The 27,263-nt window shown below is 40.9% G+C and overlaps 1 protein-coding gene across 1 annotated transcript in view; it reads right to left on the reverse strand.

Moving 5' to 3' along the window:
- EIF2B3 (eukaryotic translation initiation factor 2B subunit gamma) overlaps positions 1-27,263 on the reverse strand; it is a 104,423-nt gene that overhangs the window by 37,215 nt on the left and 39,945 nt on the right. The window contains exon 6 of the mRNA XM_075039306.1: positions 15,078-15,167. Within this exon, the coding sequence (XP_074895407.1) occupies positions 15,078-15,167 (90 nt within the window). The remainder of the gene's footprint in view (positions 1-15,077; positions 15,168-27,263) is intronic.

Genomic DNA, 27,263 nt, shown 5'->3' on the forward strand with positions numbered 1-27,263 from the left:
AGATGAAATTCCTAAAAGCAAAAGAATCCCCTGGAAAAGTCTATATTAAAGGTACCTAAGAGCTCACAGCACACATCAGTTATTTGCAGTCAGCTATGCAGACTGCAGACTCAGACCTAGGCATTATAAAGCTAGGATATTCAAGGTTAATTTTATTTAAAACCTAAAACACTGAGGTACAAAAACAGGTACTTGGTCAGACAACTGTAATTTCACCAAGTACTATCATTACCAGAAAGACATAAGTATCATGCCTTTAGAATCCCTTTATCCCTGGTCCCTTGCACACTACGAAGTCTTACCAGTGTTCCTGGGATTTTTGCATGACAGCAAAGGCAGAGATAAGGTTCACGCTAAATTAAAAATTTTTACTCCTGAAGAACATTAGGTGAAAATACCCTAGATCTTTACGTTTCATATTTAAACACAGCTACACAGAAGTTTTCAGTGAGTTTTAACCACAGATAAAATTAGAAGAGTCTGTGATATGGCAGAATTAAGTTTTTGTCTATGTATATTATATTATATTACATTACATTACATACATTATGGCCCACAGAGGGCCAACTTTTACTTGTTGCTGAAATATAACTGCCTCTGGGATGAAGGGAAGCTTATTGAAACTTTAGCAAGAAATGAAGAACAATGGAGCCAACTGAAACACAAAAATTAGTTTTGGGGAAAAAACCAAATGTTGACCACTTTAACTTAAAAAAAAGATGTATTTCACAATTATGCTTCAATGGGCTGTGACTTCTGCTCTTAGACATACATATCGCTGGAGACTCTGTCTTTCATATGACACAGAAAATAATGGTTCTGACCAACACTGGTAAAGAAAAAATCTCATAAAATATTTTATAATAATAGAAAAGTCTATTTAAGTCTAAGTTTAGGTGACCTTGCAAAAGTCTAGGTACCAGGAGGTGCTGTTTGTCTTGACCCCCAGCAGGAATGGGAGCATCCGCAGCTTTTGTTTCCTGCAGCTAGTTCTCACCAGCTTCAGACACCCTGAACACAACTGTCAGTTCCATTTACCGGCTGTCATTCATCTTCATTTTCCATGTTTAATGTTAAACACCATAAAACAGTATTAATGAGTATTAGCATTTTAATATCCTCCCTGTTGTATTAATCTGTGTTGGAGCATGAAATCTACCATTGCTGTCAGCACCCACCTATGAAATCTGCTGTTACTCTCCATGGGCTAGTTGCAGGGGGTCTCCCTTGCTATCATTATTAGCACAATCAGCTACATCTACAGGTGCAGACAGAGTTTGTGATTCCTCACTATAAACAAGCAGATTATTAGCCCTTTTATACCTAGTTTTGCCTTTTTTTTTTTTTTTTAACAAGCTAATGTTAGCTTTTGTACAACTATGCAAGCATACAGTGGGTTGGGTTCTGATCTTAGCTCCATGGCCTTCAACAGAGATTCTTCAGATCACATCAAAAGGAGAGCATGAGGCCGTATTTCAGACTGGTGTTCATAATTATCGTTAGAAATGAATACATAAATACAACTAAACAAATCCTAAGGCACTTACAGTTTTGGCCAAAAAGAAGTTGCATGTTTATGCAGAACAATAAAGATGTAAGAAAAAGGGAAGGAGGAAGAAAAAAAAAAAAAAGAAAAGAGGGTGTGTTGGAAGAAAGAGAAAAGTTAATTCTGAACCCTGTAGGTACATAGTTCATGGTTCTCATCGCTTAAAGGATAAAGCCAAATAACATTTAAAAATTCCATGTAAGCTGGGAGCTCTCTTGTTGAACCTCAACGTTATTTTCTCCTGATCCTTTGATGGAGATTAAAAATTTCCATGTGAATACAAAGAAAGAAACAACAGTTACTCTGAGATTTTTTCCCCAAGCATTTAATGCTCCAAACTAGAGCAGCCAGCCACCATTCCCATCTCCTCCCCCGTCCTTAAAGAAAAAAAAAAGTCAACTCACTTTGAAGAAAAGACAAAAGAGGGTCAGGGCAAGGGGGATTAGGGAAATGATATTTATATCATGGACCAAATTAAAATGTCAATGCAAGAGGCAGGCAAACAGCCCTTGCCACATATATACACCAGGCATGTTTCCTCAAGGAAACAGGAAAGAGATTTGAAAAGAGTTAATGCAGTCCTGAGTTAATACCACCTGCCTCAGACTCAACACCACTTAAAAGACAGTGTTTGGGTCCACTTCCCACAATGCGGTTTTAACAAGCACAATGGAAAAAGCAATTACAGGCCTTTTCCCCTTCTTCTCACTGATTCACTGCTAAAAATGCTGGAATTTCTGAGACATGCTAAGAATGTGGAGAAAACAGAGAAAGACTATGTACAAAAGGAAAAAATATCAAATGATAAATTTATAGGGTGTGTCACATCCCTGCAGAAGGCTAATTCTGCCCTTATATCTTGCAATAATCTTTTTGCCTTTGTTTGGTGTACCCAAGACCAATTATAATAAAGCAAAACTCCAAAGTAACCAGGCAAGCCAATAAACTACCAGGCAATTACTTGTGCCTAATTCAATAACCTGCAACACCAATCATAGCATCAAACAGATGTTATTTCTTGCTATGTTCTGTTTGTCCTGTTCTACTCGCTACTTTTTATCACAGAAAGAGAAAATGTATTTTCCCCCCTCCCCCCCAATTTCATATTAATTACTTATTTGTCAGTGTCTCTCATAATTTTTGGAGCTAAAAGCCTATGGAGAAGGCAAGGAAACTTTGATAAATGTTCTACTAAAAGGTAATTCCACATGACTGTGTTTGTGATTCATTTGTCTTTCCATACTATTTTCTAACCCATACCTTCAAGTCTGACAGCAACCTACTCCCAATGTTCATAAGAGCATGAGTGACAATATTTCAAAAGCCATTGCAGAACAAGCCGGTATAACTGCACAGCTTTGCTTTGCAGGCTCAAGTTTATGAATGACTTCCCAAAACTGCAGAATCACCACTGAAATCCCTGCATTCTGGATGATGGAGGGAAAGCAGAAGAAGATATGCAAGTGACAGTCATAGACACCATAATGCAGAGAGGATCCAGATCAAAGTATGGAAGGGATGGTATGGATGCAAACCACATAAAAAGCTGTTCTCAAGTTCCACCAAGTCTGGATGCACTTAAAGGAGCAGGGATCTAACTTCCACTTCTGCCAAAAAACCCTTTGGGAAACAAGGCAGCTTTCTGAAAAATTGACCACAGAAATTAAAACTCCTCAATTACATACTCAAATCCTTTGAAAGCGTGCGTGCACTCAGCTCGGGTCATCTAAGTAACCTTAACTCTGCCCACTCACCAAACAGCCAGGAACGCCCTGCAGCTCCCGACTAATACAGCTTTTGCACGGGAATGCCAGCAAGTTTAGACATTTTTAGAACTTCTCTCTGACCAAAAGTCTCTGAGGCCGTCGGAGCCCACCCAGGGTGTTTGGCAGGTTGTACACACTGCTGAGGAATGGATCTCATTCATTCCCAGACAGCATCCCATTCTTCTAAAACAAGCGCACCTGCACCAAACGTGATTCTTTGCCAGAACTCATCTTTCCTCATTCTCTCCCACCTCCGCCTTTGCAGCCATCTGTGTCTGAGTTACCAACTTTTTTCTAAATGCCTTTGAAATTAGGCTCCTTTTCAGAAAAGTGCATTGAACAGAGGCATTCTGATAATACGCCTAAACAAACACATGCATATGATGCACTTGATAAAGTTGACATGTATCCTTAAACTGTTGAACTATGTAAACTTAAGGTGCATAAGTATATGTTTAGATAGATAGATTTAAACACTTCAGGCTTGTCTGCATAAAATGTGTCAAAAAACGTAGACATGGCTGTAGCTTCACATGCATAAGCTCTTTCACCCTGCTCCACTGAGGCTACATTAAAGGCACCATAGATGTCCCCATCACTGTGCTCTATATCTCCACACAGATACTTTGTTTGGTGGTCTGCAATTAAATGGACCCATTCTCAGTTTGTCTTAACAACACCCATTCTTTCAGCAGTCTGGGAGATAAACTGGAATCTCTGGTGTGTAATTCAGTCCTGCTTCCATCTGTATAAGTCCCATTTCTACACCCTTCTCCCCAGCAATCATTCTACCTTAATTAATTCCTATCCTCGCTATTCATTACTAATCCTTGCTGCACCCCTTCCTGTAGGACAACTTCCATTCTCTTTACTGTGGCATTTGCAACATGATCTTCTGTCCTGTGATAAGACTAAGCTGCCTTTTTTGGTCACTTTATCCTTTCCTGAAGAACTTTAAGATGAAGCTTTTTGGCCAATGAATCCCATCTCCTCTTCTTCACGAGCCTACTTTTATTCATAACGTTCCTTCCAGGTGGCATTGATTCAGAAAAGTTTGGTGTAAAATGCTGTGTGTGCTCCAGTTCAGCTCTGCACCTTTGATTTAGGGAAATGTCACCCCTCCTCCCCATTCAGGTCTTTGATTTCTTCAAAATCAGTAACTTAACTAGATGGCACTCGGTATTTCCCATAGGCTGTCCTGTGGCTGTGTAAAATGTTATACTCCCTTTTTTTATTTTTTCACTTTATTTTAAGTGAAGAAATTTGTAGTAGCTCCCCTCTGATTCAAGACTGTTCTAAGATCAGCCCTTACCTCATACTCTAGCTACTTATCACATTCAAAATGGAACTTTGAATATTGTTATTGATTGATTGATGATTCACTGCCTTAATGAAGACATCTCTTAGCTATTCTATTCAGGCATGTGTGCCCTATCATCATTAGTAGCATTTATTCTCCCTTCTATATGCAGGAAGTTTAAAGTCTCCCATCCCGATAATTCAATGCTATAATAAAGTCAGCAACAGTGTTATAGACAACTTTATCATTGTTCATGTTTAATTTGACTGGCCAAGGCACAATAAAATTTGACATTGAACTAACAGCTAGAATATAAAAACTAAGAGCAGAAGAATCATAGGGAAACAATCACTTTCTCTCTTTTCTAAAAATTCAACTTGTGAGTAAAAGGGGACTCAGCATTTCAGAAGCATCAGTCAGTGACTGAGGTGGTGAGGAAGAGATTTAGAAGCAAACCAGAGAGAGGAAGAAAGGAAAAGATTATCTTGAAAATTCTTGAAAGTCGTACAATCAGATCATCTGAATTGAAAATACAGGAGAATTATGTTTTTCACTGTAAGAAACATATACCATGATATTACATATAAGGATTTTATCCTCACAGGGAGATGTCCAGCAAGGTAAGATAATAATTTCACCTCAAGTATTATCTTACATGCAAGTAGTGCTGTGTGGAAGAAAATGTACTGCACTGATGAAAGAATGCTTAGGGTCATACTGACCAAGTGGCAAGGATTTAAGGAAAAAAAAAAAGAAAAAAGCACACATAGATAGATAAAAGAATCATAATTTCTCCTTGGTTCAAAATCCACATCTCGTATGAAGACAAAAGTCAATTTGACTAAAGGCTACCCAAGGAAACTGCAACTGCATGAAACAGTGGAAAAAATAGTTAACAATTTTTAATGTTTATTATCAGATCAGAGCAAGCCCAGCTGAGGCCACCAAGAGGGCCAGGAGCACGACACAGGAGGAGAAGCTGGGGGAGCTGAGTTTGTTCAGCCTGGAGAAGAGAAGGCTGCAGGGGGATCTGATTACAGTTTTCCACTACCAAAAGTGAAGCAATATAGAAGACAGCCAGACTTTTCCAAGAGGTGCACAGTAAATGGGCAAGAGGCAACAGACGCAAGCTGCAACAAGGGAAATTCCATTTGGGACACACAGAAAACAACTTCTAAGTGAGTGGTACAGTCCTGGGACAAGGCCCAGTCTCCATCCTTGGAGATTTTCAAAACGCAACTGCAAGAAAAGCCCTGAGCAACACAAAAGTTAGACTTACTTGAGCAGGAAGTTGGACTAGAGACTGCTAGAGGTCCCTCCCCAACCTAAATTTGTCTGATTCTATAAAATTTGCATTGACATTTTAATGACCTTTTTCATGTCCTCCATACATTCAATTTTCATAGGGAATCCAAATGGTCATTATCTGATACTGTAAATCACAGTTAGAGGACAAAATTAACAGATTTTAACATTCACTTAAGAAATCCTTGCATTAGGAGCCGCTTGCATGCACAGAATACTGTGCTGTGACCAAGCATGCTTCAAATATCTCAGGCACACGGCCACTATGGCATACTGTGGTCTCACAGAAAGATTTGCAGTTATTCACGAAGTTAATAAGCTCCAATTCAGCACATCCAAAGATATGTCTGCTCCCAGGTAGTCTGCTAACTGGAAAAGGAATTGTATTTATTACAGAAGTGATTTGCTGAAAATCATGATTTTTTTAATTCTAGTTTGGATCATTGGGGTTTTTTCCTCTGAGGTTTCAGGAGTGAGCTTGATTGGTACTATGGAAAGATGATAACGGTAATGATACTCTGGAGGAGGAGGACATCAACAAATTTCAAGCCTTGGCATTTCTAGTAGGCAGCAGAGAAAGCTACAACAGCTGGATATGTTTGACAAGGAAAGGAAATGGGAAAGATAAATTGCCATTTCACATTCTAGTAGATTAAATGCACTAAGGAGGAGCTTGGGTTTGGTTGTTTTTTGGTTTGGGGTTTTTTTTTCCTTTTTCTTTTCCTTGTTTGGAAAGCTACAATCTATTTGCTCTGTCTTCACACAGTATACTTCCTGTAGGACCTATTTGTTTATTTACCCATTTTAATCACAAGGAAAGTATTCATTATAAAATCTCTCTTTACAGCAAAGGAGAAACCTTCCAGCCACACGGCTGACACATGTTAACTTGCAGGTATTCACAGAGCAGGTTCTGTTTTAAGCCATCTTTCAGGCAGCCACACAAAGACCACCAAAGCTGGGTGTTCAGCTCTGCCAGACCTCCCCCAGCCAGCAGCCCTTGCCAGGAAACACAGGTGACAGCCTGAATGATAAAAAGGCATTTAGAGGGGAAAAAGAAAAAATGCACTGGTTTAGTCTGGGCAGCACCTTAATATAAACCTGCAGGGGCCTTTGTGTACAGCATAGCACACAGCTATCCAAGCAGGAGCTTCAGAGCCAGTCACTTGCACCTCCAGTTTTCAAAGATCTCATACTGCCTCTACCATTTACTGGGGAGAAGGGTGGCTCCGCTGCAGCTCTTCTCACAGTCACAGATCTCAGAACACAGCACTGAGACAGCAAACCTTCCTCTCCCCTCCTAGTGCTGGCCCAGCAGAGGCTTTCTGGACACAGCAGCAGGGAGCTGAGAAGAGAAGCTTGCTCTGGGATTGCAGCTGAAGCAGTTTGGAAAGGCAGAGCGCTATGACCTCACACAATTTGCTCTTATTTATTTCAGCAGTTTAAAAAAAAAAAAACACACCAAAAACCCCCCAGTGTTTAACTTTGCAAACAAATCATACTGACTTTGGCTATAAAGCTTACTGCAAATTTGCTCAGTTCAGAGAAGAGTTTCTCTACTGGCGAATTCTGGCAGGCAGCTCTCCAGCGCTGGAAGAATTGCAAGAAGAGCTGATTTGTTTCCTTAGCTCCAGCTCAGCTTCTTGCAGGGTGCACCCCAAAAGAAGGGCTCCCCAGGGAAAGTGGATTTCCCTGGTGGCAAGCAAGATGTTAGCACTCAGCGTTCCCAGGACAAGGCACTGTGAATGCTTACTCAGACCTTTCGAAGCGACCACAGTGCTGCTGTTTATCATTCTGGCCTTTCCAGTGCCACACATCATTCCTTCTGGCCCCAAACAAAGCTGCCTGCTTCCCAGGTGACTGTAGGGAAACAGTAGCTTTTTCTACACCCAACAATTCAGAAGTATTAGATTCAGGACAAAATGGTGATTTGCAAAACACATTACTAAATACCATAAAAATTTTACCTTGCTTTTAGGAGCAAGAGGGGGAAAAAGGGGGGGAAGGACACCACAAAAGTATGTGAAATGTTCTAATGTGTAAGAGGAAGACGTGCTATTAACCTAGTTTTAGATATATGGACATAGTCTTTTGAAACGAAATCCGAAGATCAGCTTATGTTAGAAAATGCAATTGCCCCTCTGGTACATAACAGAGAAGCCATAACATCTGCGCAAACGCACAGTGGCATCTGCCTTCATAAAAACTGAGATGACTAGCTTTCAGAGGTGGTGCAGTAGGGGTGCCTATAAATTGCCCAGCATTTCCTATTGTAAGTTTCTGTCTTCATCTGTTTGTAAACTTTGCCAAAGTTTAACTGTTTTGGCTGAAATTACCCAGGCCAGGTGTTTGCTTCAAGCTGATTTTTTTTGGATAGCTTCATCAAAAATGTCTCAAGCTATTTCCAAGAACAAAATTATGGAAAAAAACCTTTGTTTTGTCCATGTTAAAAATATTTCAACTGCTCCACTGAAAAGCTCTTGCACTTCCACGCTTGCAATTTGGCACAAGGTTGTCTTTTCATCAGGGTGTTACATTTGTAAACATAAAAAGTGCCCACACTACATCAAGCTAAGTCTGAACAACCACTGTTTGCACAGGCTTGGAAGAGACCTGTTTTGCAGCTAAATTTTTTTGAGTCCTTCTACGTTGGGCATGCTCCATTCTCTTTTTTTGCAAGGTAACTGAACTGCTCATGTACTACTCCACAGAGTAACAGAGCATGCTCCAGGCCAAGGTTACAAAGGCTGAGCTGGATATTCTTTGAAGTTTAGAGCATCCCATCTCCTTCTGGTGGCTGACCTGAAAGGTGATAAATCTATGTTGATAACAGCTACTCCATTAGCAAAACTCACGGTAGCCTCGCTGATTAATTCTAAAAAGTGTCACATATATAAATATATATATACACACACACTTAAAAGAACATCAGGGTAACAGTTTGGGCACTCAAATTAAGAAAAGCTAGAACTATGTTGCTTATACAACCTTAATTAAGACCTCGTGTGTACACATTATGACACAATCCTTAAAAACATACTCACCTACTTTTCTTCTCTCCCCAATCTCAATCTCTTCTTCACCCAATGTAAAGATGGACTATGCCCTGGGGATGAATCAAGGTTGTGTAATGAGGCAGAAGAATGCCTGCCTCATTTGTTAGAACATGTGTGTTAAATGTACAAGGCAGAGGGCTGTGAGAGAAGAAAAGAACTGCTAATATTTAAGGCAAACGAATGATGCCTGAAGAACTATCTTTTAATTTTTTTTTAATTGCCTTCTGTCAGAGGAGTTTACAGATGCTGCTGAATGCAGAACATAAATCTAATTTCTGCAGGTTGCCACTGATTGTGTGCTTTTGATTTGATCAGTGTCACCCTGTGACAGCTATCATCAATGGAAAAGATTCTTTCAACATTAAGAGCTCTCTGTATAACATTAAGGACTGAAAAATGGCATACTTAAGACAAAGATGCTTCAAACTTCAGCTCTTGTGTGCCTTAGTTTTCCTCCTTTAGAATGGGGAAAGATTGCTACTTCACTAATAGGGGTGCTGGAAAGACAATAGTTAATGAAATGTGTGCAGAGCATTATAGTATCAGTGATGAGCACCAAGAATCCAAAGGGAAGTATTTACCTTATCTTCAGAACAGGGTTTAAACAGCGAGCAGGAATTAAGGCTGGTGGCCTTCACCTGAACTACAGAAGTTACATACAATATTGAACAATATCTCCTTCAGTGAGCACCTCAGGCAACAAGTGAAGCAATGGTCACAGAGGGACAAAAACTGTACAGAGTCATGTAACTGGAGACTGTACCATACATGTGGCACATATACGCAAAAGGTTGCATGGGGAGCCTCAGCTGTGGCACTTCCTAACTGCCAAGTGCTTAACTTTGCCAAGTTAGTATTTTCAAGTGTAGCTTTTCGTGTGCCCAACCTGTAACTAAGGTTTGATTAGCATATGCATGACAAGGTCTGCACTAATGAAATTTGACAAAAGTGATTTGGGGAGGTAACTTACTAAGTAGGACCACATACTGCTTTGTTTTAGGCAGCCTTGATCTGGCTTCGGATTTTCTGTTCTACCTCAATGAGAGGTAAGAATGGCAGTCTCCATGTGTCTACAGGTTTCAGCTGTGAGCAAGGTGAAATCCTTACACACATAACAAATGTTGTCATCTGTACCTGTGCAACTGACTATAGGCACAATGCCATTCATGCATACCTATATTATAAACGTGTATTACATATACTTTTAAGCGTATGCACAGGATATATAGAGAGATACATCTTCAACACTTCAAAATTCCAAAGCAAGTTTGAATTTTCCATGTTAAAACTTTACAGGGGAAGGGGTTGCTTTATATCTTATATCTCCCCCCTCGCCCTCCCCTAAATCAGGTACCTTATTTTACCAGTCTAGAGCTTTAGAAACAGAAAAAACAGAACACAAGTTACCAATGCAATTTCACTTCGGTCACATTTCTTCTGCTAGCAGCTTTGCTAGGATTGTTAGCAAGCAAACTGTCAGCACACGGTAAAGAAATACCAGTGCATGACTGTGCAACACGCCAGGCTCACAAAGCACAGGCCTAGATCCTGCCTTCCACTGCAGATGAAGTTCACAGAGGAAAGGGAATAAGGACTCTCTTCTTCCATCTGCCCTGAATGCAGCAGCGAGGCAGGATTCCAACCTAGCACTCAGGAGAGTGCCAAAAAAGGGACTGGCTACTGTGCTGGCTGCCACCCCAGGGCCCCCGGGGTGTGAGGCCCGCCAGCTGTGGGGTGGAGCCGTGCCCCCAGCCAGCTACAGCCTCTGCTTCTGTCTAGCCTGCTGGCTAGATCGTTTTAAGAAAAGCAATATTGTGCAGTTCATCGTGCGGTGCAGGTGTTCACCTTCAACTATCCCTGCCCTGTATGGCAGAGCAGTTCCCTCCATGCACATGGCCTGGGCTTGCCTGTATTCCCCACGCCACAAAGTGCAGCACTTATAAGATCCTCAGGTTAGCTTTATTCTGAAAAAGGACATGTTTAGGAAAGAAAAGCTCTCGCCTAAATACAGGGAGATCAGATTTTTAACTGACCTCCCTCCCGTGCAAAGATGCGATACAATTCAGCAGACTCGGTACATCTGCCAAACCAAGACCAGCCTCAGCAACTCTAACTTTGTTGATGCAGAAAGGCACCTGGGGAAGAACCAAAGGTCTCTGCAGAACCACACCCCCCCCCAGGGACATTTATAATCAACAGAAAATTCAGCTCGAACAAGCTCCTGCTTGTTCACATTGAGGTCACAGTCCCTGTTCAGACAGAGAGATCTGGCTGGTAGCAGGGTATGGTCCGTGACCTGTTGTGAATCTAGTGGGAACACACGCAGAAGTCGTCAGCACTGGCTATCCAGTGTGGATGCCGGGATGAAGATGTCCATCCCAGGGCAGAGCTCTGAGTGCTCCTACTGGCACCCCTGGGCAGAAGCTGCCACTGCACTGGAGCTAATTATGGAGCACCGAGATAATCAACCTGCCCTGGTGATGCAGGAGTGTGGAGAGAAGGGAAGGAATAAACTCCAGCTGCAGGGAATAACAAACTGCTAGGGGCAAGAATTTCTTCAGCTGTCCCCCAAGCCACTGTGGAACTATGAGCATTTGACATTGGTAGATTCGGACAGGGTAGGACTCTTGTACCCTTGAAGACTCAATTTCACTGGGATCCAGTGCTGAACTAGTGGATGGGAGATAGATGGAGATGGGGATTTCAACTGCCAAAATGCATTTTTTCCTCCTATGAGAGGAAAGAGAAAGAAGTTTGATTCCCCAAAAAAGAAATTCCCCAAGTTTAAACAACATTGGGGCATGCTATTTTTTATTTTTGTCTGGACATCCATATTTGAGGGGGTTCTTATAAAGAGACCATTTCCTCTGAGTTTCATTCAAAGGCACTAGTGATCTCTGCTTTTTAAAACTCAAGAATTTGTTTGGTTTGCTATAGTACAATAAAACTTCAGGCAGGAGAATCTACTATTCAGTCCTTTTAAAATAGCTCATAAAAATGTATTAAAGGACTAGGAACTAAGTTACAGACTACCAAACACTATTTTGATCTCTGCTAACACCCTCCATAGTAGAATCTCACTGCTGTCAAACAAATACAATTATTCTCCAAACAATCGCACCCAGAAGAGGAAACAAGCGCACAGAAAAATTAAGGGATCTATCCAGTACCACAAAGCAAGGCAGTCACTGAGTTGATAACAAAACCTTGGTATCATGACTCCATTTTGGAGCTGAACAATAAACTCAGCCTTTTCCAGAGGTGTCATACAACAAAGTTGTCCCAATTCCTGAATCAAGATTCATATACTTGGACAAAACAAAGGTTTAGCCATTTCATGTTCTTTTTTTTCCTGTTTTCATATTAGTGGGTAGTGATTACATATGACATATATTAATCCAATTGAAGTGGAGGAATGCAAGTTACCCTTACAGGTGCAGCTATATACGAACTACATTCACTTCGGGAGAGCTTGTTCTTGCCACATCTTTTCAGCTAAGCTGGGACTACACTGGGCTTTTATCCCATTTGGAGCAACAGATCCCACATACATAACCACATTAGTTTTCATGTAATTCTTTGACCTGGAAGTAATCCTAATTTTCCTCTGCAAAAGGGTGAGCTATAGCCAGTTCTAGGATCTGAAATTTTTACTGCTGGGCAACATCTTTTCTGCTCTTGTATGTCAAAATAAAATTTGAAAAAAATGTAAATGCTTCACTGAGCTACAAACAATGAAAAAAAGGTGTTCTGCCTGCCATCAAACCCCGCTGTTAAAATATTAACACAATGTAAATATTGTAATATTGAGGAAGTACACTGTGTCAGTACTTCCTGGCACCATACAAGAGCTTCACTGTTCACTTCAGTCCCTGCTGTTAGTTTTAAGCACGCACAACTTAAACAAGGCATCTGAGCTTCTCCAGTCCTGCTGTTGAATTGCAGAGAGGCAAAATCTTACTGTAGGTTCTCTCTAGACTAAAAACCAAAGTATTAAAAAGAATTTTTAAACACAAACAATTATGTAGATGTCAGTACTGTTGAGGCAAAAATATTCCACAGGGTCTTTAAAAAGTCCTGGCATATTGCTGCCAAACATGGAAAGATCTTTGGGTATGCACTGTCCTCCCCTTCCTCAGAGAAGAAAAACAAGCTGCAAATGCTCACCAATGCCAGAAGCCTGAAAGCCCAAGTTATTCCTCATGGCAAAAGTCCCATTCCTCAGATTTGCCAGTTAAGCACATTACTCGTAATTGACTCTCTCAATTGACTCTCTCTCTCAATTGACTGAATAAGCAGCATGTGTGTAGTAAAGAGAATGAAGCAGCTACCTGCCATTAGTAAGCCAGATGTTACTATCAGGTCACAGAAATGCTGTCTAGCTGCTGTAATTATGATTTGTTGTGGAAGTGTCACAGAAAAGAAGCACATCTTCATAAAATAGTGAAGACAAAGAATGACCTCTCTCTAGAAAACAAAAAAACCCCAACTGGTCATACTTGCAAAAAGCCAGTAGACTTGTTCTAGGGGGATCTGGGGGCAACTGGAAGAGCTCAGAGCACGATTTCACTCTGCTGGCTTTGGGTAACACAAGGTAAAATCCTGTTACTGACAAAGCCAAAGATCTTAGCAGTTTCAATGGAAATAGCATAAAGCCTTGAAATCTGAAGTTACCACTATTTACGCTTAGAGGCCTCATTGTGTCACGCACTGTGGCATGTCTGACAAAGACTGTCCTTGTCCCACAGACCTAATAATCTAAATTCAAAACAGCATGAAATACCAGGGAAAAAGAACCGAATGTGTGAAATATCTAATATTCCAGAAATGTCTAATCCCAGCAAAACTGGATGGTTAGGATTTCAAGAAATGAGTTCTACATGTTGTGTTATGACAAAAGAAAGGCATAAACACTGCTTCTTGCTACCACAGGAAATAGAAGTCTAAACTGTCACCGACTTTCTAAAATACACTGAATAAATGGCTTATTACAGATTAAAATCATCTCCTGCTCCTGAAGCTTTCTCACCTTTCAGACATGTTACCATACACAAATGGGAACTAAAATGACTTGTACAATGCCCCCATGGGCCAGTCACAGCATTGGATAAGCTTTATTTTTATGCATGGCAAGAAATTGCCCTGGGGGTTAACACAGATTTTCCACTTTAACTCACTCACAGAACCTTATTGTGGAAGAGCTTCTTCAATCATGTATCTAACTGCATCACTAGATTTGTATATGGTCAAGACTACCACAAATCCCTCTGCCCCTCAATGTTTTTTCACATGTCAGTTTATGTGCTAAGGAAAAGCACTATGGACACAACACTTAGCCTCTTTATCTTTCATCTTACTCCAAAGGGGAGAAAAACTCTTGAGAACTCAGTGAGCATTCAATATATGTAATGGTCATGAGAGTGCCACAAAAAGTCTAGGAACAGGACATCATTCCAAAACTACTTACTGTGGGGAGGGTTGTTCATTTGTTTGTTTTTTTAAAAGATAAACAGGGTTTTTTTTGGTCTGTTTCATGAAATATTATAGCTAAGATCCTTCTTCACTTCCATAAATGGATGTTTTTCTTACTCTCAGTGGGTGGTCTCAGAGTTTTGACAGAGGAACATCACAAGCTAAAAACATAGGATGCTACAGAGATAGCCCACCTGCAGTGGTGGTGGATGTGAAGGGGGAGAGAAAAGGTGATTGCAAAGGCCAAAACAGACTGTGGTGGGCAAAATCAAAGGTCAGAAATGTATTCACAGCCCTAACAATGGGGGAGCCCTGGTGAAATGAGCAGCCAAAAAGCACAGATACATTAGGAAAATAAGGGATGCAGAAAAGAGGCAAAAATTTTAGCTTTCACTTATGCTGTTACTAGATTTTTTTAAACTTCTTTTTTTAAAAAAGTCTGAATAAGAAACTCAGACATAATGCTTGGCATTCCTTTTAGTGTGGTTAAAGCATTTTGAAAATTGGTTTCTTTTACATTTCTACTTTATGCTAGCCAATTTAATGAAACAAATCTTCCTTTAAAAGCTCTGGTATGAACCACATGTCAACGCAAATACCTGCTACTACTTGTGTATTGCTTGGTTTCTTACCTGTTTTCTACAAGGAAGTCTACCACGTATTTCTTCAGACAGTAGAGATGTGCATCCATCAGCCCTGTTCTGATGTGCATTCTGGGGTGTCTGGAAAAGAAAAAAAGGAAAATCATGGAGCTTTGCATGGCCATTTACAAGAGCTTGATTTTGCAATTAAGTTAATGAATAGTGAAAAGTGTGCAAAGGCAGATCTGTTCCTTTCCATCTACTGCTGGATTAACAGAGGAGAACAGTGCAGGCTGCCATTATTGGACTGCATCTATAAACTTACACCTGCTGGCCCTGGGCTGATTTGCTGTGAAAGAAAACACCTTCTCCAAGGAGTCATTACTCCTGCTACATCTTCTTATGTAAGTGGAAATTGCACATTACTGGGCAGGAAGCCAAAGTAATGGGCCCACAGTGCTAAAAGTTACAGTGGGTAATGTCAGGGTACAATAATTCAAAGCTTCTGGCTAAGTGCCTGCCTTAATATGCAAGGCTGTGCATGTTCTCCTAGCAAACACAACAACACTACTGTATTTTTTCCAACACTTCCTGGAGGGGAATAGGGGAAGGAGATGGGGTCTGCTCACCTTTCCTACACTACACATTACAACTGACTGCCACAGCTCAGTTACGAAGGGTTTGCCTATCCAGCCCAGCAAGGTGGAAAAGATCAGTAAAACTCCCACTTATCATTAGCCAAACAATGGCAAACAGAGAAGTCTTCACTTTCAGACCAGTGGCAGGTTAGTATTTCAGAAACTCAGAAATCTCCAAAAGCTTCAATATTTTAAGAACAAAGTTTTAAATCATAAAGACTCATTGATTACTTCTGTTACTCTCTTTATGCATTCTCTGTTCTTAGATAGTGGAAACCCTTCCTGGAACCTGTCTCAAAGCAGCTAGATATTTTATGCCAATATTACTTTCCCTTCCACACACCTGTAGCCTCATTTGAGAGTGTTCTGGCTGTCTGAACACTCACCACTAGCTCTCAGAACAGAAAAGCCACAAAAATATTTAGCTTGCAAATTTAAAAAGACAAAACACACTGGACAGTTCAAGAGATCTGTAACTGCACTCACAGTCCAGAGGCTATTTAGGAGAGAAATTTCAATCCACACCTGAAATTGTCTCTCTTTTCATTTTTCCTTCTCTGATGCCTGGATTTCATAATGAAGTTTGAATGAACATATCTTACCAGTATATTCCATCCAACTTTTGTTCACTTATTCCAGAACACTCTGAAGTCAGATGTTTGTGATCATGATCACTTTTATTATTTAGTTAGCTCAGCAGAGGGATCACTCAACATGGGCATGCATATATATGTGTGTGTATACATATATATGTAGTAAGCCAATACTAGCACACCGAATATTTAGTAACACAAAAGCTATGGAGAATATCAGGTGTTCTAGTAAGTAATCTTTCAGTGTATTTCTCAATTAATGTATTGAACTACTGAAGTATTTAAGTCTTAAAATTTTGTAATTTAGGTGGCATTTCTCGAGCATGCCATTCAATTCAAGCTAAGTATATTATTAAGTATAATGAAATTCTTTAAGTCCCACTTGCAAAGGAAAGCTCCTATAACAGTAGTACGACACTTTGCAGTAAAGTCTGCGGTACTAAAAAATGATATATGCACTTTCAGTAGATTACTTCATTAACAAAACATGAGCTCACCTAGCAATGCTCCAGTACTGATGTTATCAGTGGCCCAGATGTTGCTGTGGAAGTCAGCCCAAATAGCAATGTTCCTTATGCAAAGAGGATAGGGAATCCACTAATTTTAATGAGGTCTTGCAGTTGGAAGTCAGCAGACTCCCTCCTGCTCTGCATCCTGAGGATGGTTTCCACATTTTGTGTATTTATGAGAGGGAGAATTTTCGTATCTTCTCTGAGAAAAAGGGCTCCCTTGTATTTATATAATGAATATAATAGTTTATTGAAATGGGTGAAAGAGACAAATGGAAAGAAATGGAGCAGGGAGAAAAGCTGGGAAAAATGAACATAACAATGGAACAAGGCAAAAAACATGTAAAAAAATAGAAATGGATGCAACATGGGAAGGAGGGGGAAAATGGGAGGAAAAAATCCAATTCTTAACTTGAAGATGACAAACAGGACACAGCTTCTTTAGTGCCGGAATGCCAAGTTCTGCTCTCGCTATTCAAGATCTATCACAACCCCCCTTAAACACAATGCAGGGGAAGGCTGCAACGGCTAGACATCAAGCAGAAGAGTGTAAAACAGGAACTCCTCAATAAATGCTGGTTCTGTTGCCAGTGTCTGTGCGGCTTTCACACAGTTTCCCCACCTGCAAACTGGAATAACACTATTTAGCTACACCACAGGACACTGAGGATTTGCAGGCTGAAGTTTGTATCTGCATGCAAGTACTGTACCAAGTTTTTCTGTAGCTAAGCAACTTTGTAACAAAATCAGTGCAAGCGGACAGACAGTAGCACAGTGCTATTGTAGCTGCAGCTCCATCACCGCCCCCCCCCCCCCAAAGAAAACAGCCAGACAACAAGATGTACTGAAATGTCACTCTGAGTTAGCTTTCAGTGTAGAATATACCAACGATAATGAAACATCATGCTGGACAAGAGGGAGGTCCCACAATGAAAAATCCTCTGAAATACAGACCACCTAAGTGATTTGCAACAGAATAGTCCCATAGATTAATATTATAATCACAGCTTCAAGGGTCAAACAGGCAAGTTTGGGCACATGCATAAACAAAGCTGCGATTTCTGTAAACCAGACTCAAGGAGAGAATAGCCCCACTAAACCAGACTGATAAGAGCACTCTATCATAACAAGCCACTAAAGATGATGCTAATTTTCATTGACTAGTGCTTAAACCAGTTTATCTTCAGGTAAAAGCAAAGGAGCCAAATAATCTAACAGATAACAGCAAACTCCATCACCATTTCAAATGAGCATCTGGTTGCTAATATTGAAAGCCACACTCCCTTCTCATGCCTCTGATCTCCCACTCCATCAGCTAATCTTTACAACGTATGAAAAATGAGCCCCGTCGCAAGGAACAGCTGATACAGAGAGAATCAAATAACAAACAATGCATGTGCTGAGAGCTGACGCACCTAGACTTATCGCTCTGAGGGAGATAATACAGAAGGCTTTTAATTATATCATCAAAGCAAGGGAGAAGGTACTAGGAGGGGCTGGCTGCAGATGGTTAAGTGTTAATGAATGCCGGGTTGGGTGGTTTATCAAAAGAAAAAGACTGGATATATATCTGAGAGGGTCACCATTGAGATGAAAGTTGTAACAGCCATTGTTGGAGCTCTTTAATGAGCGAGGAATGTCAAATGTGAACCCTCTAAGAATCATACCAATTACTAAATGAACTTCGGTTCAATCTAGCAAATGTAATCAAGCACAAGTCATTAAAATACATGGTAAAACTCCCATTGGCGCTGCCACTATAGTGTCTATTATTGTCTGTGCTCCCATGCAAGGGAGGGGGCTGCTCCCAGTTGTAAGCTCTGTGTGTTATGTTAAGTGATGGCAGATTTTAGCCCTAATGATGAAGCATGGAGGGCTCCCTGGCAGAAAGTCGACAATGAGGAAGCTCAGAGAGATCTGTGGAGAAGTCAGGGAAAGAACAGCAATTAAAAGAGCAATTTCAAAGAATGCAATTTAATGTGTAAAATTAGCTTTTATTAGCACATAATTCCACAAAATCCTGACTCGGGATGAGAGTGCATAAAGGTCTGCAAGACTCCTTAGAAAGGTCTGTGCCCGTAATTCCTGACACGCCATTGTGAAATAATAAGCAGTACTAACAGGATTGATGCATGCTTCGTACATGGCATTGCTTTGAAAGTGGAGCCCAGAGCTTTTCTCTCCTTGATAACCTCCCTCAGGATTTCCTCCCTCAGGGAAATCAACCACTGATAGAGCAAACTTCCCTTGTTTAAAGGCAAAAAGAGGGACAATTGTTTCAACTGTAAACTAATTAAGAGAGATTACCACCAAGAGCTGGAGGTTCAAATCAGCCCTGCACTCCCACTGACAGTGTGATAATGCCAGGCTGGGGTCAAAATCATAAATCTGAAGGGAGCACACACAATGCTTAAAGCCAAAAAGCCTCTCTACTAAGCATGGGATATTGCCACATTAACCTCACCACCTCACAAATAAACTAGCTGAGAAAGAGAAATCCCATGGCCTCTTTCCCTTTAACTTCATGCAGCTGTTGACGGAAAATACGAAGGTCTTGAAATAAGCTCAAGGACCTGAGGCTGTCCGTACTCTAACACTAATCCAAGCAATGACACAATAAAAATCCAATCATACCTGCTATTAACCTAGCTCCTGCATCCACCGTGGGCTTATGGGGTATTAGTTCATCTTCCTCCCCATCCCTCCAAAATAAGTAAATAAATAACAGCACGCTAAGCACAAACTATGCATTCCACACTCATTTCTTTTCTAATTAATTGCATGTAGCTCACATAGTCCATGTAGCCAAACAGTCTACTGCATTCTTCCTATCCCCCACGTACTGTATTCTTGCGTGAAGAAGCGTGCCATCCAGTTCAAACACATGCTGCTGACCCCTCACTGTCTGCAATGGAGGTGGTGCTCTCGTGTTGATGCAAAGCCAGTGCACAGATCAACACGAAGAGAAGTCTCACAGCAAAAGCTGCCAGACCACCTTTAATGTCTGGAGCATTCCTACTTTTAAAGGGAAAGAAAAAATAAAAAAAATCCCTAAATCGCATTGCTCATTTACGGGACAGCACTTGGCTGTAAACTCACTAATAATAAAAGACCACTGTTACGTTGGCTCTTCAAAAATCCCAGACACCTTATGACCTTAATTTTTTTTTTTTTTTTTTTTTAACACAGTGCTTTTGGCCAAAGAGATCCCAAAGCACTTAGCCAAATGAATGTCCCCACTGTATCCCAGCCCTCCTTTGCCCACCAGTGAAATGCTGCCACCTCCGGGCTGAACCGCAGCAGCTGTAGCGGCGCAGGCCGGGACCCCCCCGCCCCGGCCTGCGGGGCCTCCTGCACCCCTCTGCCGCCGGGCTTCACGGGAGAGGGAGCAGAGCTTAACGAGAGGACGCAGCCCCTCGGGTGGAACGACTGGTTCAAGTTCTGGCTCCGAGGAATACCTCGGGGTCGCGAGAGCGAGGAAAGGGGCACAGAAAAGCAGCCACCCAAGATTTCAAGGCAGCGTAGGCCGCTCCGGGGTGTCTTACCACACGTGCCGTGGGCCCCGGGCGACCCTGACCTCTGTTTCCCAGCTCAGAGGCACCCCCCCCCCCCGCCCCGTTGCCCTTCCTCCTGTTTTGTAACAACCTTATTTGCAAAGACAGGAGGGCAAGACTCACTCCGGTCCCTCGAGGACCTGGCAAGGGAGGACAGGCTCCGTTCGACACTTAGCGTCAGTGCCCGGAGGCAGCTCTGGTAACGGCGCGTCAGGAATGGGAAGTACTTTCCAAATGAAAATGTTTTATTGATCTAGTGACCTAAGTTGCTTGAAAGCCTTCCGAATAATAAATATTTTTCATTTAAAACCTTCACCACGTGCCATTTTTCTTTGTTGTGTTATATTATTAATATACCCTTGAGACTATAATACAAACTATGAACCTACTTCTGACAAAAACATGCTGAAAACTTTTTGGTAAAAGAACCAACTCGCATTGAAAGCCAAAGATTAAATCATTTTCTCTAGTATAAAGAGTATAGGTTAGCAGTCAGAACTCAGGCTTGGTATTTGTTCAAGGCCAGTAATGGTTTACAATAAGCCAGCGTGACCTCCCGTAGAAAGCGTCATTATCTTGGCACCAACACCGTGCTTTAACGTTAACATCCCTCTTGACTTCGACACTGAACAGCAAGGGTGCTGATGGCTGCGCAGCCAACTGCATCCCATGACCTTATATAAAATGCTTTTCTTTGCCCGGCTTCAGCTTCCCCCCATGAAAACGAGAACAACAGTAACTCCTCACCCACCCCGAGTCCGAGGAGTGCTCCCCAGGGGTGCGTGGTCACATTGCTGGATGCACATGCATCCCCCGGGAGCACGCCAGACACAGCTGCTGGGGAACGCATTTCCCTAAACTTGGTTCTAAGGGTCTTCTCTGCCATACTGAGTGCTAACAGCTGTAGGAAATAACACAGGGGCCGGGCTCCCCAACACCCCTGCCCCTCTTCTCTTTCCCTGTCACTGGAAAAACACAGTTCATGCAAATATTTTATACTAGACACTTTTATACTAGATTCAAGTTTGCTAGAATACCCCAATGGCTATGTAGAAACTGGGAGAGCAAAAGAGAGACCAAAATGATAATAAATCTGGAGTTTGGTGTGAACAGAAGAGAATACACTGCGAAGGAGGGCGGGGACTGCCAGAGACATTATTAATAGGTTTTACCCTTGAGCTCTGGCAGCTACTTGTTCTATACACAGAGGAAAAGGATTAATCAAGCCTTGCACGTAAAGGTTCTTTCTATGGTCTGCCAAAATATTTAAAGCAGTATATACAAAGTGTAAGCCTTATTATTATACACATTCAATGTAATCATCTTATGCTACAGTTAAGGCCGGGATGACAATAAAGTAGATTATTGTGCACTATAACCAATTCAATTCTAACACAACGGGACGTGGCTTAGTCACTTGGTTCAGATCTTCTATTTGAGCTTATTTTTCTTATGCTGGGCTAAACTGTGATTTAAGAGATTTAATCAAGCTTTGGGAAATGCTTTCTTTGCTGAAGAGGGAGAAAGAACTTAAAGTCTGCACCTGGCAACCCTAATCATTTCCAATTTTCAGCTCATTTTGCTTCCTGCTTTGTGGAAATTCACCTTGGTAAATAATTGTTCCCTAAAATCACCAGGGCTGAAAGAATGACAACACAAAGAGGAACAAGTTTTAAGCAAACAACTGAAGCCAGAGGATTGTACAGAGGCTACTGAAGAACAGCAGCTCCTGCTGATCCCTCCTATGCCAGTTCCCAAAAGGCTAAGCAGTAGACATATGATATATTTTCTTAAATCAAATAATTACAGTAAATGCATGGGAAACAGTGAAACTGAATACTAGGTCAAGCTGTAGGTCACTAGCAATATATAGCTTAAACACAGCAAGGCTGCCACAATTTCTTTATGTCACTGGCCTAGACTCAAAGGCAAACAAAACGGTACCAGGCAGTGTGACTCAGCCTTGCTCAATAAGGCTCCAAAGACCTTCTGCACCTCCCAGGTGAGGCAGGTTTTATTCAGATCTGTGATCTGCAAAATTCAGGAATTTAAGGCAATGGCATACCTTTGGACTACTGAAACACACAGGCAAAAAGAAATCCTCTCTCCCCCAACCTTCAATTGCAAGTAAAAGCAGAAGTGGAAAAAACAAAGTTGAAATAAGCATTACAAGTATTTCCCTTTTACTTTACAGGGCCCAGGAGCAGAACAAACTGAAGCTGTCACACATATCTTTGGGTTTCCCATTGTGAGCAACTTTCCAGGTACCTCATGAAAATCACCTACTTCTGCACCACCACTTTATTAAAATTAAACACCCCCCCTCTAAACCTGTTACTGTGCATAGGCCATACCTGATCACTCACTTTCCTTTGCTAGGATCTTCGCCTGACAAGCAACTTGGCTCTTATGATGGAAAGCGCATGTTTGTGAGTCTTTTTTTAAAAGATATTTGCATTCAAGACAGTTAAGTTTCATGGGACTGGGGAACAACCTGATAAGAGTCCAATAGCAGGTCAGGAGGGTTAGAAGGAAAAAGAGAGCAGAGAGAGGAGCGGGGAGAAGGGCAATACATGTTGTGTGTTAGAGCAGAACCTGGCTCTCCCCAACACTTACAGTCTAGAAAGCAAGAAGACATGAGCTTTAAATCCAAAGATGGGAAAAATTCAAGTGTTATGGTTTAAATTACCAAAACCTACCCAAATCCAGCCTATGTAGGATGTCTTCCGCAATCTGCCAATGCTCATTTCCTTCATCTACTGCAAGTGAATTATACTTAGCTCCTGTTCCTCGTGGGTCTGCAGGTTCCTCAGCTGATGCTTTGACCTGTGTTTCCTTTTGATTTCCCCCTGGAACCTACTGCTTCTGCCTCACTTTTGATTCATGATAAGGTTTTACAGTTGTACCTATTCACATCTCAACTCCACTGAAACCTGGACAATTTGGCATTTGGCAACAAAGTAACCACACTTCACCCTGACAAGATCCCAACAACTGCAAGTGTCAAATATTTAATTGGAAAATGAAAACAGCTTTATCTCAGGCAGAAATTAAAATGGGCACAGAACTTGGCTCTGCCACCACTGCAGAGGGAGCCTGGCTGCGACTGCCAGGACACAGGCTGCTGCTCTACATCTCCGCAATGCTGAATGGGTATGTAGAAGAAAAATACATTTTAGGGGAAAGTATGCTAAGGTATGAGCAATCAGACTTGATAAATCCTGCTTCCTACAGAGAAACAGAGGGGTTTCCTGATTTGGCTACACTGAAGTCATGACTCAGTGGGTGTATTCAGATACATCCTCGGACACAGGCTAGCCTGGATTTAGGGCAACATCAACCTTGAGCCACAAGATTTCAGGACACAGAGAGCTGTCAGGGCTCAGGACTTCATCAGCATTAGAGTACAGCCCAATTCTAGAGTGAAAAAATACACAAGTGATTGGAAATCACAGAAGAAATACAGAGATATTTGCATTCTTTTCTAGTTTAAAAGAACTTATACTATTTAATTTATCAGCTAATATTTTGACAGTATCAAATAAGAACTTCATTAAAACAAAGCCTTAAAATCAGAAAATGTAGCATTCTTTTTGCAGAGTGACAGCAGAATTTAAAACCAAAGGAGAATTGAAGTCAGACTGAAGCCACCTGCAGACATCTCTCATCTTTTCAACCCAAAAGAACTTTATGATTAATTCTTTTAATATCTAACTGGAACTTTACATAACACCATTGGAAATACCATGGGATGATGAGTGTAAGTATCAGGGGAAAAAAAGGGGGGGGGGGGAACAAGACAGAAAACATGTATTGTTACCACAAGAAGAGCTTAACATCCACCCAAAGTCCAAATCTGCATTTTTTAAACAAGTAATTACACTGGTTACAACCACAGTGGGTTAGTTTCTGGTTAGACTACATTACTCATGATTTAATTTTTCCAGATTTGTTAATAGCTATATCAGAAGTTGCTGCTTCATATTACTATAAGAAGCTGAGCTTACACCTAAAATGCTTTCAGGAGGATGCTAAAGTTGGAGCACTACAGCATTAAGCCCAACTGAACAAAAACTTACACTGCACTGAGGACAGAGCTGGTTTTCCAAAAACCTTTCTCATCTTTCACCCACTACCAGGACTGAATAACAACTTAAGGTTGGGCCAGAGGAATTTCACTCCTTTTGAACAGTGATGATATGGCAATTAGAATATTGCAGAGGACAGAAGAAAATCCTGGCGAATTCAATGCAGTGAGATGGTACTTTGAGCAGCAAGTTAACTTCCTTCCTTGGGACAGTTACTGCTGACTAACTTCACGCAAATGAGTGCTGTTCTGCACAGGCCACCATGTGCTAACTCACTTCATACAGTAGGTGAGAGCTGCCTTTATACTAAATAGGAGACAGTCACTGTTCATTGAAAAAAAGAACTAAAAAACCCCCACATTCTTGAAGGAAAAGCTGTCTGGACAGCTAATACGACACTGCTCATCTGTGTATTTTCACAATTTAAATACTAATTTATTTTTTTTTAGCTGCAGTTAAAGTTCAGGTTTGGGTCAAAATTAGCAAGTATTTTATTGCTGTGATAAGGAGACACCAGCACACTACATTGCTGAAGCCACAGTCTCCAGACATGAAACAGATAGGAGAAATGTCATTAATCTAGACTTCAGTGGTCCCTAATAGCAAAAGCAGTAGTAGAGAACCATTTTCACCACTGATCACAAGCTAGTATTGAAAAGCAAGAGAGAAGACACCAACTGAACCCTCTGTTGCTTATGCCACCTGGGGTAGTGAGTTAAATTTCACAGCCTAGAAGCAATAAACTGGCTATGGCAAGTAACAAGAGTTTGGATGCCTCCACAATTTGCTCTTAGAACACCTCTCTGTACAAAGAACAGAATGGCAACAAATCCAATCCTTTTCCTTTACAAGGCTAAACCCACGGTAGGACAATTTCCTCATCTTGAAACACTTAGCCTAACAGAAAGAAAAAGAAAATGGGTAGGGGATGACCTGAAGATTATCATTTACAGTTTTATGGCAACCTCAAATATTATTAAAACAAAACAACTTCTATTCCCTTCTTGCTTGGAAGAGACTGGGACTATTCCGTCTGTGGTTGTGGACTGTTTCAGTATTATCCAACTGCATAAACGAAACTAGCATCAAAATTAAGTTTTAAATGGCTTGAGGTTTATAGGAATTAAAGAAGGAAAAATTAAATTTGAAACTCTGCTTGTTTACTAGCACTAATTAAATATGCCAGATTTCTGGGCAAGCTTCCTAGCCTGTGGCTACTACGTTACTGGCTTGTAAAACAGTCAACAAGTACATGAGTACAAAGCACAAATACAATAACAGAGATTTCGTGTACAGTCCTGCCCTTAGTTTATAAAGAAAAAATGTATTAGAAACAATCTGTAACTATAAAGCCCTGTGCTAACCCTCTAGACTATATTAGCAATATAAAAAAGGGCCAAGTCTACAATGGTTGCTTTTGCAGAGAATAGTTAAAAAAAAAGAAAAAAAAAAATCAGAGAGAGGTAAGAAGCAATAAGCACAACCAAAATGAACAGGAAGCCTTAAAAGACTAGTTTACTTCTAAAAATCCCATGCTTCTGGGCTCTGCTCTCAAAATAATTTGCTATAAAAAATAAAAGGGAGTTTTTGCACTTCAACAGAAGAAGTGGGTCTGAGTATTCACACCACTGAAGCTGCACTCCTCACAAATAGTGGATTTTATTATTATATTGGAATTCACTAGAAAATAGGTTTATTCTGAAGAGCTGGAATTTCACATTTAATGGGAGCAAAGGCCATATCCATAATCATACAGTCCACTTAGACTCTAAACTTTTAAGACAGGTAGTATCTTTGCATTCTACATTTTAAAGGAACCAGCATAATGAGCTCATAGTCTCTGAAGAAGCTACAAACCAACCAAGAAAGAACAAACTAAAGCCAACCTCAGATAAAAGAAGCCTCTGGAGACTGTTCATCCTGGCACATAGGTGAAATAAAATGGTACCTGCACCACCCCCAGGTAGGTAGGGGCAGGAGAAGGAGGGCCAGTAAGATCCCATGGCCTAAATGCTGTAGTTTGCACATCCTTCTTTCAGGAAAAATTCCCAATTTACTTTCCATGGATGAAGCAGCCGTTTCTACAAAAGCAGCAAACAACTCTTAATGAAGAAACACTTGAGGACAATTTGCGGCCTTGACAGCTTTAAAATGAACAGCCTTTCACAGCAACTCAAATTAATGTGTGTTCCCACTGTACAGTAGCCTTGCTCAGCTTTAAGGAAACCAGGAATTATGCTTCAATAAAAATTCAGTCACGCAAATATTCTGCTATAAAAAGAGGCATAAACATGTAACTCTCCCAACTTCCAGAATCACGTACACGAGGCAAAGGGAAACGATATAAAAATAACTAGGTTTTTGTTTACATCTCAGATTTACAAGAGCAACTCCAGAAACTAAGTTCTTCCACAGAGACATTGATTTAATTAGCCTGCATAGCACACTTTATTTGTATTTGGACCTCTGACGTACATTGATAAAAAAGAAACAAATACACAATGGATACACACAAAATGGTTTCCTAAATTTTTTCTTTGCCCAGGTGCAGGTAAGAATTCTCAAACACTTTCATGGGCTCTTCCTTACATGCAAATGATCCTTTTTTAATATATACAAACTATGTATGTTTTCAATTAAAAATGTGACTGTATCAATTGGATCATATATTCTTGCAAACCAGCCAAAAATCAAATACAAACTGAAGCCCTGAAGTAACTTCTGGAACTACAAACCAACCAGCACAACAGTTCTACTTCTGGCAAGGAGAATCACCTCTCCTTTCAAAATGAAGATAGAAGCAACAGCAGTGCGTAAAAACATGCTGTCATTCAGCAATGAAATAACTACATTAA

Source organism: Buteo buteo, chromosome 10, assembly GCF_964188355.1.
Source record: "Buteo buteo chromosome 10, bButBut1.hap1.1, whole genome shotgun sequence".
NCBI lineage: Eukaryota > Metazoa > Chordata > Aves > Accipitriformes > Accipitridae > Buteo > Buteo buteo.